This window comes from Miniopterus schreibersii, assembly GCF_964146895.1.
Source record: "Miniopterus schreibersii genome assembly, chromosome: 22".
Lineage (NCBI taxonomy): Eukaryota > Metazoa > Chordata > Mammalia > Chiroptera > Miniopteridae > Miniopterus > Miniopterus schreibersii.
This window is the reverse complement of record NC_138124.1, coordinates 5,284,406-5,299,443: the sequence shown is the minus strand read 5'-3', so window position 1 is coordinate 5,299,443 and position 15,038 is coordinate 5,284,406. Positions and strand designations below refer to the sequence as shown.

At 40.6% G+C, this 15,038-nt stretch overlaps 1 protein-coding gene across 7 annotated transcripts in view; it reads left to right on the top strand.

The window, feature by feature from the left end:
• The window catches only part of AKAP13 (A-kinase anchoring protein 13), a 201,514-nt gene that overhangs the window by 33,651 nt on the left and 152,825 nt on the right, over positions 1-15,038 (top strand). For 6 of the 7 annotated variants that reach the window (XM_081124333.1, XM_081124332.1, XM_081124327.1 and 3 more), the window contains exon 2: positions 12,394-12,437. In XM_081124333.1, the coding sequence (XP_080980459.1) occupies positions 12,405-12,437 (33 nt within the window). In that variant the 5' untranslated portion in view covers positions 12,394-12,404. The remainder of the gene's footprint in view (positions 1-12,393; positions 12,438-15,038) is intronic. The other variant, XM_081124334.1, reaches the window with a different exon arrangement.

Here is a 15,038-nt window from a genome sequence, read left to right as displayed (position 1 = left end):
TCAGACCAGAGAGTTCCCTGGTCACAAATATCCAGACATCTCTCTCGCTAGTCCTTTTGTTCCTGTGCCCATCCATGTTTGTGCCCCAGTGTGTGTCCTACATAGGGGTTAGGAACCCAGTTACTGATTTCGGGAGGTAGTACAGTCCAGGATTAACGAAGCCAGAGCTCTGGGGTCAAATTTCAGAGTTTACCACTCTTGAGCAGGGCGTCCTTACACGAGTTCTTTGAACCCCAGTGTCCATTTTCTTGTAGAAGAGGGAAAGTATCTACTCAGGAGTTTGGGAAGCTTTTAAAAAAATCTCTGTAGAGTAATAAGCCTTCCACATGATTATTTATTCCTTTGATTTCCATTTGGTTTCAGCATCATCGGGTAATCTAGGTCATATCTAATTTTGTGCATTTTGTTGGCCATTCTGTTGTAAGGAATGAATTTTACAGAGGGAATTGAAAGCTGGTAGTTTCTTACTCATGTTTCACAGAGAGAAGACCGAAGTTCAGAGGCCCAGTTGGGTTGCCCAAGATTGTATGTATAGTAAGTGGTGAGGCTGTTGTCAGCCCATATCTAAATGTTAACTAAGGAGTGTCTCCTTGGAGACTTCATAACTGAGTTTTTAGATCCCCCAACTCTGTGGTATACTTTCTTCTCTTATCTGCATTCTTTATTTGTTCCATGGTCTGATCTGGGGTAGTGATCAGCGTCTGATGGAAGGTTGTGGTGTGTGTCTTTAGTCTGTCCATCTTGCTTTGTAACTGCTTTGTTTTGTGACTTTCTGTTTAGCTTTATAGCAAACTTCAAGACTGCGAATTTCCTGTGGGAAAAGCCAGTGTCCTTTTCAGTATGTACAGTGAAGTGATAGGCTGGTCTACTCCTTGTTACAGTTTGTGAAATTTAATATAGTATTGATAAAAAAGTATTCCCTTTCACTGCAATTTTGAACATGAAAGACTCTGTGTTCACTCTCTTTAAGCTTGGGTATTGGTTTTGAAGCTTTATTATTACAGATTTTTGTAGACTTTAGGGGGAAAACATTCTCAGAAGTTCCTGTTGCTTCTGTAACAGCAACTAAATTTCTGGGGCAGCAGATTTCAGCTGGTGGGTGTTGGCCTGTGTTTGTGCAGAAGGGAGTCCAGTCCGTTCCCAGCTGATTCTCAAGCTTGTAAATATTTCCATTTGGATGTGGGTAGGAACATGTTGGTCTGCTGAGTTGCTTTACTTGTTGTGTAACTATGCAGCTGACTTTTTCTATAAGCCATTTTCTATTAGTATGGAAAAACAGTATTTCTGTGTGTGGAATTGTGACAGGATAGAGATGGGAGGAACTTGCGCGCTTACCTAGTCCAACTCCTTCCATTGGCAACGTAAGAAATAGAGGTCGGGAGTCTTGCTGCAGGTTAGGTGAGGCAGCACTGTAGTAGTTAGAGGATAAGAGCATGGATTTTTGAGTCAGATCTGGGTTTAAATTTTGGCCCACTGTTCATAAGCTCTGTGACCCTAGACAGGTAATTTTAACCGTGAGTCTCTTTATTTGTAAAATGGATTCGCGTGAGGATTAGTGAGGTAACTGGAACAGAGTAAGTGCCAGTGAAGATGATGTTGGTAGTTATGTCTTTGTAGTTGGTAAGCTGTAAGATGTCAGAACTATAGAATTAGGATGTTCACTTTTTGGGTGAAATACTGAGAAGAACATGTATTGAGGTGAAACAAGAGGCTACAACTTACCTGTCAGTGAGTTACATGTACATTGTGTGGTTTTTGAAATGTATGAAATTCGAAAGCCAGTGAGTATGTATATTTCCAGTGTGTGCTTAAGGAGGAGAGAGTGAGGGGCAGAGATATTTCTTAAAATGCCTTTGACTTTCAGAAATGAATTTTAGATGCCAGGAAGCAGCTTGTAACAAGAGGATGAGATCAGTTGGTATAATTGGAACTTGCTGCTAATCCTTTCACTCTGTTCTCTGAACATTTACAGTGTCCCTATTTCTGTACAAACAGATGAGATAGAAAATGACCAGGTCTCTCCATAGAAATGTCATGTGCCAGGCTGGGGAGGGTGGAGCCCAGGGTGAGGAGAGTGGAATAGAGCAGCAGTCGGTCTTCAGCCTTCATCTTTGCTTAGCGGTTTCCTATAGTAGGTACTGGGGCAGTTGGGTTCTATTTAAATGCTTCTGAGGTGCTTTTAGATTGTGATCTTTCGTGTGGCTGTACCACCATTTGGGAAGGGGAACAGAGGGAAAGAAAGAGGAATCAGGAATATATTTTTAAAACTCTGAGAAAAGTCGACCTATGAGCTTTCACCTCACGGGGTGGGCACTGAGACTGGGTTGGCTTGTGGTTTTTGCCGTTCTGCTTCCTGCTGATGGCGAGCCAGCCACAGAGACAACTGTTTTGAGCCAAAGTTTGATAGTTGGAAACACCTTTTTCATCTTAGAGGGAGAATTGGTATTGCTGAGGTTTTCACTTTAAACTTCCAAAGTGGTGGTTATTTGAGTTAGATCTGTTTTTTAAGGGCTCTGCTCTGGCTGCAGGTAAGGAGTAAGGATTTTGCTTCCTAGTTTTCCATCTTGCATGACTAATTTTTTTTTCTTGTTGGGTTTTCTAAGTCACGTGTGACTGTTTGCTGGGCTACTGTCAGTAAGACAAAGCTTGTAGAGCATCTACTCTGTCACCGCGCACCATGTTAATATTAGTGCTGCACAGATTTGTTTGAACTACAGCAGTTCTTAGAGGCGAGTGATTATTTAACTGAGTTTCAGACAGAGGAGAAAGGCCCTATAGCTAGCAGGGGGTTGGACTTCAGCTTCCCCCTCCCATATTGCCCACCTACAATGGCCACAGCAGTCCATCCTTTCCTCAGTTGGCATTGGATGGTCAAGGTGTGATTCTTTGCTTTGGCTGGCTTAGCTTTTTGGAGCAACTTTAGTTCTTCTGTCTTTTAGATCAGTCTGAATTTTGGCCGACTTCTAACTATGACTGTTCTAGCACTGAGCCAACTGTTTGCTGGAGAGAGAGAGGGAGGGAGGAAGGGTGGGTGGGTGTATGTGGCTGCTGTGGGGCCTATTTAATTTAAGTGGGGAGTCAGAAAGCCAAGATCTCAGAGCTCTCTGGAGAGTTGATTTGGACTATTTATAGTTTGTTGTTCTGTCCACAATATTGGTCTAGAGCACACACTCGAATATTTGTTGAATTGAACGATATTCCCCTTTGTTGCCTTCTATATATCCTTCGTTGGCATGCTCTACATCTCTTTTCATCCCTGCCCATGTTGAACTGCTCTCTGAGGACACAGGCGGCTGCTTCTCACTTCTACCCTCACTCCCAGTTAACGTAACCTGCAAAGCAGCATTTTTACTTTTAGGACAGTATGCCTGAAAATCTTCAGTCTTTTTTTTCCCTAAATTAAATTTTTTTTTTTTATTGTAAAGATTCTCAGGAAAAGTCACCAATTGAACTGCTCATTATGAACAAATTATTAGTACTTGAGGCATTCTATTACAATATCGATTTTATGAAATACCTATGTTAGGTATTTTTTGAATTTTGAAGTGTTGTGATTTAAAGGCAAGGGTTTTGTGTAGTAGATGCCTGACTTTCTCTCACTTAAATATGTTAAATATTTAAAGTCTCATGTGTATGGTAATAGTGTCTGTTTCTGCATTTACAAAAAAATGATAATCATTATGCATTTCTGTTATGTGCCATTTATCTCCTCACACACAGCTAGAAATACTAAAATTCTAGCACTGAGCCAAAGTGTTTTAAAGCAACAAGTTTGTATTTCTTATAACTTTATTTTTTAACTTAGTTCAACTGGGGAAATTAATTTTCCATCTGTGCAATGTTTGATAAGTTATGAACATATGTGGCCCTCTAAAAGTTTCCTATTAAGAGGAATTCAGAACATTTGAAATTCAGGGAATAATCTCTAAAGTTTCTTGAGTATCTGTTCTAATTCCAGAACAAGTGTACTACCACCCAAACTTAGACTGACAGTAATTTTTAAATAACTTGATGAAAAGCTGCTTTTTTAATCATTCTTTTAAAATCATTTTTAATGAATTGATCGAGGTAGGAGAAACTGCAGAACATGATTTTTTAAAACCTGGTAGTTGATTTTAAACTCAGTTGAGTACTAATCTTACCCATTATCTTAGTATTGTCAAACACTTGTTATGTTTGTTTTACAAAGTAGTGTGTCTGAATTGAAAGTGAATTATCTATTAATAGCCAACAGAATAAGCCCTCACTCTTGTAAATTAGCATTTTCAAAATGCATAAAATCTTCTCCACGGTAGACGTTAGGAGTGCAGCATGTTCAGGTTCCTGTAGCAACAGCCTACGTGTTACTTGCCCGAGCGGTCACTTCAAGAGTCGAGCGACAAAGACAGGCCTGAGTGTGGTGCGTGCAGATCTTGGGTGGGGAGACGTATCCCTTTACCACGTAGTGAGAGGTCGAGAAATAGTTCGATTAGTTCATTGAGGACAATGCCTTAAAATCCTTAAGACAAAATATCTATTTTAACAATTTAAAACATGGAAAGGTTTCTGTTGTCTATTTCTAACACCTCTTCTCCCTGCCGCTTAGGGAATAATCTGATAGTGCTTTTGTCATGTAATGTGTCCAGGAAGGTGGGCTGTGTGTCACTGGATGATTCCTAACAGAGTAGCCACGCCAGGCCCTGGACTTGGCCAGGTAAGGCTAGCCAGCTCAGTAATGTCTGCATTTGTGTGAGGCCGGCTTGCTTATATTTAGTCCAGATGATTTATAGTTAACTTGGTTGATCTGTTGGGCTGCTTGCTGTTTGGACAGTGACGGCTGGAAGAATGAAGGAAGTCTAAAGGCTTGAACCGGGCTGCCTCTTTGCCGGGCATCTATTTTAACCCCCTCTGAAGTTAATTCACATAAAGCCCAGCTATGTACAAGTTTTTCTAAATTTAAAGTCTCTTATTCTTATTACCATAGGGATAAGAGTGTTGGCACTTTCTGAAATTATGGTCTTGCTCTCCTGTGTCTGGACCTCCTTGCAGCTTAAGTTCCGTTTCCTTTGGATACAGGATACAGCTGGTGGCAGAATTCTCACCTGTGGAATAGCCAGCCATTCAGAGTTTTCTTCTCCATCTAGATGGGTCTTTGCAAAGCAGCATAAGCCATTTTTTGCAGGAAACCACAAGCCTCTGTTAAACACCAAAAGAGAACTGAAATAACATGTGCATGTGTTCCTCTTCCCAGAGGCACCAACCTTCGTATTTGAGCCTAAGTATAGTGTTAAGCAGCTCTGCCTTTCCCTTTGCTTTGAGGTTGTCCAGTCAGATGCTGCTGAGTTTTCCCCCACTCTGGTTCCTGTTACATCTCTCTGGCCCATTAAGTACATCGATCAGGCTGGATTTCTTAACACTTAGCAGGATCCAGTCTACCTTTAATGAGCTGCTAGATTACACTTCTGGGACTAGACTGACTTTAGATGTTTTGATTTTTGTTCTTATAGCTATAGCTATGGATCCTTCACCATCAAATGGTGCAGAAAAGCTGATTATTTTCCATTTCTGATGTTCATACCAGTCAAGTAGGACTTTAGTGTTTATTGTGCTCAGCACTGTGCCAGATGCTACGGCAGGAGCAGCACTGGTGTGGAATGCTGGAGGCAACATCTGCAATGTGGTAGACTAGCATAAACAAGGAGAAAAGGCAAGCACAGAAATAAAAGAGAAAAATACAAGACATTATGTGATTTATTGAGGATTGTGTGGGTTAGATGATCAGCAATAATTCTAATATCAAAATCAGCAAAGGTGGAGGGCATGGCACTGTCATGAATCGAGGGGTGAGGACAGGACTGAGCGTGGTGCATGCAGATCATGTGCAGGAGCTGGGTGGGAGGTGTGGGGAGGGGAAAGGAGTGCTAATGAGGCTGTACAGATAATGCACTGAACGCTGTGCAGGAATAGCAGAAGGGGAAGTGGGGGAGCTTGGGTGGCTTCTGAGGGCTCACCAGAGTTACAGGGCATGTTTAATAGAGCGCCATCTCTGTTGGGGGTGGTCTACATTTCCCTCATCAATAGCCTTTATTTAGAATTAGGAATCGGCACAGGGATTAGGATGGTGCAGGAGATGTGGGACTTGAATGTGATAGAAGGTTAGTGCTCATACCAGGATTAAGAACAGGAACTTAATTTCTGAGTATTTTCATATTGCCTACCACTGTGTTAAATGGTTTATAGACATCTTTTATTCTTATTTTCCCCCATTTTATGGATGGGAATAAAGCTTAACAGTTAAGTAACTTGTCCAAATAATGCAAACTCGAATCCAAGTCTGTTTCCCTCTCTGAATTGCAATGCCATTCTCATTTTTATCTTCACGTTTTTCTATTAAGGCTTGTTAGGAATTCTGAAATTCTAGAAGTTTGTGTGATTACAAGCTAGGTGAGGACTGTGCAATCTTCTGTTCCTTGAGGATCTTTCTTATTCATCAAAGTGGCTCATAGAGACTTGGTGTAAAAGAAATATGATTAAATTTTTTACAAGGGAGATGTAGTGAGCTTAACCTCTTGCTGGCCACTGGCAGTCCCAGTGTGCACGTGTGTGTCTATGGATGCAGGGTCTGGGCTTAGGAGCCCCAGGGTGCAGGGCTCCACCTTTAAGCCTAGGAGGTTGGAAGCCCTGGAAAAACCTAAGATGTGTTAAATGTGTTCCCCAAACTGATCACAATTTATTTTTAAGCTTTCCTCTCCCTGTCTTGACTCATGGCAGATCTTAGTGCCATCCCTTAGAACTTCCTAAAGAAAAGAGGTCAGTACCTCAAGAGAACCTTTCTCAAAGGTTGCTTACTACTGTATTGGCAGAGGGAAGCTACAGAATGGAAATGGCCCGGAGGAAGGTTGAGTCAGTGGTGCAGAGGCGCATGGAGAGATTTTCTCAAGATGATAAGGCCCTGGCACTCAAGTCTGCAAGCAGAGGCAGGCAGACTGGCAGTGATTCCTGCTTGCGGAAGACGGGTGGTGTGGGCTGCTTCTGAGACCCCTTGTAATTGTACAGCTCTGGGCCGACAGGGTTGGCTGGGGTGTAGGATCAGGACCCCCGGGCCTGTGGGAGCTGATGGGGAAGCCAGCCCTCACTTGCTGTGCCTCCGGGAGGCCGTGGTGGGGTCCCGCCTGGCCTTACTGGCTGTAACACAACAGGTATTTGCTCTGTCTGGGTTTGAGTTTAGGCTACGTGATTACAAACTTCTTCCAGTGCTACCTTTTGTGAATCTTTGAACCTCCTGTTGTGAATGAACAAAAATTCGAGCTGGGCTTTAAAAAAAAGGGGGGGAGAAAGAAAAGACGAAGCAGGGATTTGTTGATGCCATAGCTGTTGTGTGGCTGTAATTTCTTGAGGGTAGGTCTGTGCCTCTGTGGTTTGTGTATTTTCTTCTGTCTCCCTTTTTTGGCTTCTAAGGCCAAGCAGCTTTGAGGTTGTGAACCTGCAGGAGCGTCTCTCCCGACTCCTCTCCCATCATCTCCTGCTCGCACTTCTCATTCGTCTGCAGAGATCTTAACAACCTGCTGCTGTGTTGGCTCTGGACGGGCTGTTCCTTCTGCACTATGCTTCTGCGTCCACTTGGTGAAACTTGCCTCAGGGGTGGCCTCCTCCAGGAAGCTGTCTGGGCCTCCACCTTCTAGAGAGTTTATTGCTCCTTCCTGATTCCTGTAAACTTTTTATTATATTTATCATACTATAATATACTTATCTGTTGACATGCGTATGTCCCTTATTAAGTTGGTAGTTGCCATGTAGTATTTATCCCCAAAGTCCAGCAACTGGTTGTATACATGTAATATTCTTGGGGCTCAGAAATATGAGATTAGCTAGTGTGCCAGGTGAATATTATACACATATATAAAGAAAAGGAGACTTTGAGCACTGAGAAGGTTATGGTGAACTCTCCTGTTTCAAATAGGCTCTAAAGTGAGTGTAAGAAAATCATAGTTCTGATTTTTAAATTAAATGAAATTTCTTTAAGTATATTAATTATGGAAAGAGTTCTGATTTTTTATTCCATGATAATTATTTTAATTATGTGTGTGTGTATGTTTGCCCTAAATTTAGGACCGTTCTGCCTTTTGGGTAATCCAGCACTGATAAAGAATAAATAGTGAATGTGGGGGTTAGTGTTTTTGTTGTTTGGTTATTATTTTAATTTGCTGTGGTCTTTTATTTTACTGTGAGTGTTGCCCTGTGTTGGACTCTCCAGTCTCTTCATGTCCTATCTACCTGCCGTAGGCTCCTCTCCCTGTCTCACCCCAGTTGTGACCAGTGCTTTTCTTTTTACTTGGTGATTAAGGAGCACTATGTCTTGTGATCCTGGGACAGAGCAAAGCTAACTGCCATAAGAGACATGTTATGGTTCTCAGCACTGTTGTTTTCCTAAAGTGAGGGCCATGATTCCAAAGCAAAAGCATCACCAGGTCTGCTCTTCTGCTTTGGACTCTGTTGGGGGGGCGGGCAGGAGAAGAATCGCCAGTATTTAACGGGGCCTCCAGATGATGCTCATGTGCACTAAGGTTTGAGAATCACTGCTTACAGCTCAGTTATTAATGAGTACAGTTTTAAACAGAAGGAGTCATACATTTATGAGGCTCCTATAAGATTTTCTCAGTTCCTTATTTAGGAAATATTTGCTACCTGTAGTATTTTACATTTTTTGTAGAACCTGACATCCTCACCAGAAAAGGCCTATTTGCTCCTGTACCCTGCTTTTCCCATTGTTCAGAATTCCCTGTTTTCACCCCAACCACTGCATAACATGTTTACATCCACCAGCCCAGACTTCTTAGGAATGAACGAAAGAGTCTTTTTGGAAACTTCCCTGTTGTGAATGACAAAAATCATGTCCACTGAAGGTGATCGGTTTGTCAGACCTGGAACAGCTGGTTCTTAGGAAATGGGCCGAGATTACCAAGCTAACAGGTTCAAGAGAGTTTAGTTTGCAGTATAATTACCTGATACAGTGTTGGGAACCTATGATTCTGACAACCCTGGACATTTCATTAATTGTGGAGTCCCTGTTAAAGGCTTCTGTAGTGTAATATGTGCGAATGGCTGAAGAATAGTGAGTTTGGTTTATGTTAACATGCATCTGGGAGACATTTTTTTGTTTTAATTGCCTTTTTAAAATTAGCTTTAGGGACCATTAATTGTAGATTTCTTCAGTTTGCCCATGTAGGGAAAAAAATGTCTTTTTACTCATTTTCAGTTCAGTTGTGATACATTAATGGCAGAGGACTTAAAACAGATGTGCTGTGTATAATGTCTTCTTCCTGATTACAAAAGTAGTATCTGTTCATTGTTTGAATAGTTGTGATTAAGAAACCGATAATTTAGGCCTGGCTGGGTGTGGCTCAGTGGTTGAGCATTGACCTAGGATCCAGGCGATCAGGGTTCAATTCCTGGTCAGGGCACATGCCCGGGTTGCGGGCTCGATCAATGACTCTCTCATCATTGATGTTTCTATCTCTCTCTCCCTCTCCTTTCCTCTCTCTGGAATCAATAAAGATATATTAAAAAAAAAAAAGAAAAAAAAAGAAACTGATAATTTAGGAATGAAAATTCCCTGTAATTCCCAGAAAAATGCATACTTAACATATTGGAATTTGTTCCTCCAGATTCTTTTCTATGATTATTTTGTTATATATTTGAATTGTAATTTACCCACCAATGTATTTAAGACAGAGATACATCTCTGGTGTACCTGAATCCTTTCATTTAACTGTGAGGGTTTGCAGTGTATTTTACTTGGTAGTCGCCACTGAGACCCAGAAACTCTCCAAGGAAGAAGAAGCTGTCGCTTCTACTCTGTGCCTGGCAGTGTGCTGAAGTGTTTCACTTGGATGATCTCTTAATTTTTCTGCCCACTCCACAGTGTAGGCAGGAGTTACTATGCTCTTTCTACACATAAGGAGACAGTCTTACTTATCTGTGTCATTCCTAGACCAAGCTCTCTGAAGCATCTCAGTGTCTTGAGGGGTGTGACTCCTGGCACCTTGTAGATGCACAGTGATGGATGAATTAACAAAGCCAGGGAGAGTCCATAATGTTTGTAGAATGAGGGCTAGAGGGGCAAGTCAGTTTGTAGATTATCTTTAGCAGGAGATCCTCTTTTGATTTGGGGAAAAAGCATATGCTTTCAAACTGGGCTTGAATCTGGGCTCTCCCACCTACTGACTTGGGGATAAAATAATTTAATCATTGAAAGACTCCATTTTCTCACCAATGAAATCAGGAAAATATCTTTTTCTGGGGATTAAATGTGATATTGAATATAAAGCTCTATAAATGTTAGTCCTCTCTTTCCCTGTTTTTGGCAGCATTGAAGAAGCCTAAATGCAATCTGAATTTACCAATCTGTTGGTTCTGGTCATTGAGGGGTGTGGCGCCTGGCACATTGCTTCTGGTCATTGCCTTGATGAATTTTGACAGATTCTTTCAACAGCCTGTGTTGCCAGCGTAACAATGATCTGTCCCTTTGACCAGTGTGGGAGGACAGACTCTTTGCCATTCCTCTTTAATCCTGATACCAGAACAACTTGCATGGGTTCTGGCTTTGAAATATGTTTAGTGAGTTTATAATTCCAAACTGTTCAGATGGCATCAGCCCCTTCTTAGTAAAGCCATATGAGTTTCACCACCTCTTTTATACAAATGCAGTGGGAGCCACTCACATAAGTTGATGTTTGTGGTCCTTACATAGTCAGCTTACATTTCTTGGCAAATCAAGAAACATCAGAGGACTTGTAAGTCACTAGTATGTCTCCATAGGTTTCTCCAGTCCTTACGGATTACCAAGGTTTTAAGCCATGTTTCAGTTTCCACTGATACTTCTGCTTGTGACGACAAGAACACTTAAGTTAGTTCAGGCAAATTGGTTCATAAATTTATAGGTTCTTTGAATTCTTTGTTCCAGGCAAGTCTGAACAGGACCTGGAAAGCTGATTAAAAGGCCAGTGAGCACAGTGAGCTTAATTTTAAATTAAATGGATATTTAATGCGCAGAGAAAGTACTCAACCGCTTCAGTTTCTCTTTTTAATCCATGCTTGCTGTTGGAATCTGATGGGCTGGAAATCTTTTTCTGCTGCAAGAGTTGGTTATTGTTACGTTTCTCAAGCTCTGTGTTCGTTGTGGATTTTTGCAGGTGATTTTAGCACCTAAGGGTACAAAATTGTTAAGTGAAGGCAAGCAAGAAGGAAAGAGTGCCCTGAGTGTGTGGGATGGACCAGAGAATGAACTAGGGTGCGCATGAAGGTGGTCAGTTAGTGTGAGGGGGCCACCTGGTTGTTAGCATCCTTCTGCCTTTGTCCAGCAGAACACATTGAAGCCTGCATCCTGCTACTAGTTGGAGATGAGTGGGTTTAGAAGACCGGTTATAGATTCCCCTCTCTGAGTATGTTAACTGCTTTTAGGTGAGTCTTAATCTCAGACATACGCATCCCAATCCAATAGGCAGATCCGTGAAGATTTTAATATTGAGAGGATTTTGTTCTTTAAATTATGTGCTGTTACTAAGGCATTGCTCTTTATTCTAAATATTTGGTCACCGATAACCACTTATTTATTCTGTTTGGATTTCAGTTAATTCTCAGTGAGATTTTGTGACCTGATAGAACAAAAAATGTGAGGTTTTATCTATTTTTTTCACGTCTGTATGACATTTCTGTACTCTTCATATTGCTGATTAGTATGTGCTTCAATGTAATCACTTACCTATTATGGATGGGTAAGACTTCTTTAGACCAAATTATAATGAAATTGCTTTGGTCTGCTTCTTTGACTCTTACGAAGATGGGATCAGTTTATTCTCAAATTTAGGGTGTTTGGCAAAGGACCTGCCCTTCTGAAGTCCACAGTTCTGGACCATAATATTTTAGCTTAGATGAATCACCAAGTTAAACTTTTAAGATCATGCTATTCTTAATGTTATACAATGTTGGAAACCTTCTTTAAAGTTCTTCGTAAGATGGGACTGGTGGGACTGGGAGGAGCCTCTGGTTAGGCAGAATTGTGTGAATTTGGGGGATTCTGCAAGAGTGTAACTAAACATACACTGTTTTTGCTGTAGTGATATCAACTAATATTCTGTTGGTTGTTGAAACTTCTTTTATGACAGTGGAGCCTTTTGTCTTTATTTTTCAATTGGAAAATCTTTCTCCCCACATGAAAATATTGAATCTGGGCTACAAGGAGTTTTGCAATCTCTGACCTTCTTGGCTTCCCAAACCTTTAAGGAAAGCTGGGTGGGTATCCAGGAATCTGATTGTGCTCAGATAGCCACACTTGGCATCTAGGACTTTAGGTGGTTTTTATATTTTTGGCAATAACTTTTAATTTTATTCTAATTCTCTTTTTTTCTTTTTCAGTGTCCTGTGTCATGAAACTTAATCCACAGCAAGCTCCATTGTATGTGAGTAAATCATGAAATTTCTTTTCATTTTGTATTTATCTATCCTGTTTACTTGTTATAATAAACCCCAAAATGCTGTTGTATTATTATCAGAGGAATTTTTAACCATCTACACATGAATTTATCGGCTTAATGCACTTTGGAAATTGAATTGATTTAGTAAATTGTAAATGACTAATACGTGCATGTTTGTGAGCTGAGTACAAATAATACCTAAGACTGTGAGCTAAACTACTCAGGATGATAAGATGCACATGTAAAACAGTTGCATTGCTCTGCAAAATGGTTTTGTGGCTTCTTTAAGTACATTTCTGTAAGGGCAGTGTGATCTTCCTACTGCCACTGTAAGTACCCTGTGTTGCCACTAGGTGGCGCTCTGTCATCGGCGAGAGTGCTGTTCACTCTAGGAGTCAATGAAAAGCTGATGTACCATCTCCCTAAAGTGAGGGACTTATAAGATGAAATGGATAAATGAATGAATCTGAAAGTAAATTCTAGGTGACTCTTTTTTGTTTTGTTTTGTTAGTCATCGTGTGACTGAGTGCTCTGAATTGGGGTGGTGAAAAGTGCCTGTTTAGTGAGGCGCCAGCTAAGAGGCATGGATAGTTAGAGCTGTGAGAGACCAGTGGATTTTGGGTTGCTGTAGTCTGGAGAGTTCAAAAAAACAGATTCATACATTATGTGGCCTTTTGTGGCTGGCTTTTTTCACTTAGCATAATGTTTTAAAGCTCATATTAGGGCATGTATTACTTGTTCCTTTTTATTGACTAGTAATATTCCATTGTATGGATATACCACATTTTATCCATTCATCGATCGATGGATGGGCATTTGGGTTGTGTCCAATTTGTGGCTAGTATGAATAATGATGCTTTGAACAGCAATTTTTTGGTGTAGGTATAAGTTTTCATTCCTCTTGGGTATATACTTAAGCATCTAATTGCTTCATTACATGATAACTTTAACATTTTGAGGAATTGCCAGTTTTCTACAGCAACTGCACCATTTTACATTTCCCCGAGTAATGTTGAAGGTTTCAGTTTCTCTATATTCATGACAACGCTTGCTGTTACCTGACTTTTTTATGGTAGCTATCCCAGTGGGTATAAAATGGTATTTCATTGTGGTTTTGATTTGCATTTCCCCAATGGCTGATGATTTAGAGCATCTTTACGTTTGCTTATTGGCCATTTATATATCTCTGGAGAAGTGTCTACTCAGACCCTTTTCTATTTTTAAATGGGGTTATATGTCTTTTTATTAGTAAGTTGTAAGTGTTCTGTTGTTTTATTTTTTAATCCTCACCTGAGGATATATATATATATTTTAATCCTCACCTATTGCTTTTTCAGAGAGAGTGGAAAGGAGGGGGGGGGGGAGAGGGAGGGATAGAAACATCAATGATGAGAGAGTCATTGACCAGCTGCCTCCTGCACGCTCCCTGCTGGGGATCGAGCCCGCAACCCAGGCATGTGCCTGACCGGGAATCAGACCGCGATCCCCTGGATCATAAGTTGATGCTCAACCATTGAGCCGCGCTGGCCGGGCCTGAGGAATATTCTTAATAAAGTCAGTGCTTTAAGTATGATTGTGTGTTCAGTTGGGAGGCTCTACTGAAGAATTTCTAAATTTCAGATTTCAAGTATGTCTGTCAGCAATAACACTTAATGGGGCAATTTGTTTTCTGTTTTTTACAAGGAGAGTGAATATACTTCATTCTGCATGAACTAAGTCAGGTCACAGGGACTTAGGCTGTTTTGGTGAAGGAAAGTACTCACACGACAGTTCATTGGCGAGGGCGTCAATTTTCTGCTCTTGGAGGAGTAAGTCGTACACAAAAGGACAAGAAGAGTGTGTTTAAGTTTTTCTTTCAGTTTATGTTTAGGATCTCCTAGGGGTGCGTATCGTCAGCAGATGAGAGGAAGCTATTAGTAAATAAGGAAAAACACTGGATCCTGAGAAATACAAAAAAACACAAGTCCCACAGAACTTAATGATAGAGACTTGCACAATTAAAGTCCTTTTTAAAAATAAGTAACCGAAGTTTAACCTTCCGTTTTATGTTTTTAAAATTTTTTAATGTTTTACTTGAAATAAGTTCAGATTTACAGAAAAGTTGCAGGAATACAACTCACCTCTGTTTATCTCTTACTAACATTTAGTCACATTAGCTTATCTTTCTCTGTATTACATATTTTTTGAATTGCTTGAAAGTTGCAGACAGCATACCCTATTCGCCTAAATATTTCAGCATATATTTCCTAAGAACTAGGACACTTTCTTTCATAACCTCCTCCCAGGACTCAGTCCAGGATTACACACTGTATTTAAGTCTGTTTAGTCTCTTAATCAGGAATAGTTCTTCTGCTTCTCTGTCTTTCATCATATTGACATTTTGGAAAATGATTGTTTAGTTACTTTGTAGCAGTTTGGGTTTGTGTGATGTTTTCTCCTGATTTGGGCAGGAATGGTCCATAAATGGTGTCCTTATTGGTGTATCATGGTAGGAGAACACGTGCTATATTCTTGTCCAGTTACTGGAGATGCAAACTTTGGCCCGTTGGTTATTGTGGTATTGAGTTTTCATAATTTAATTTATCT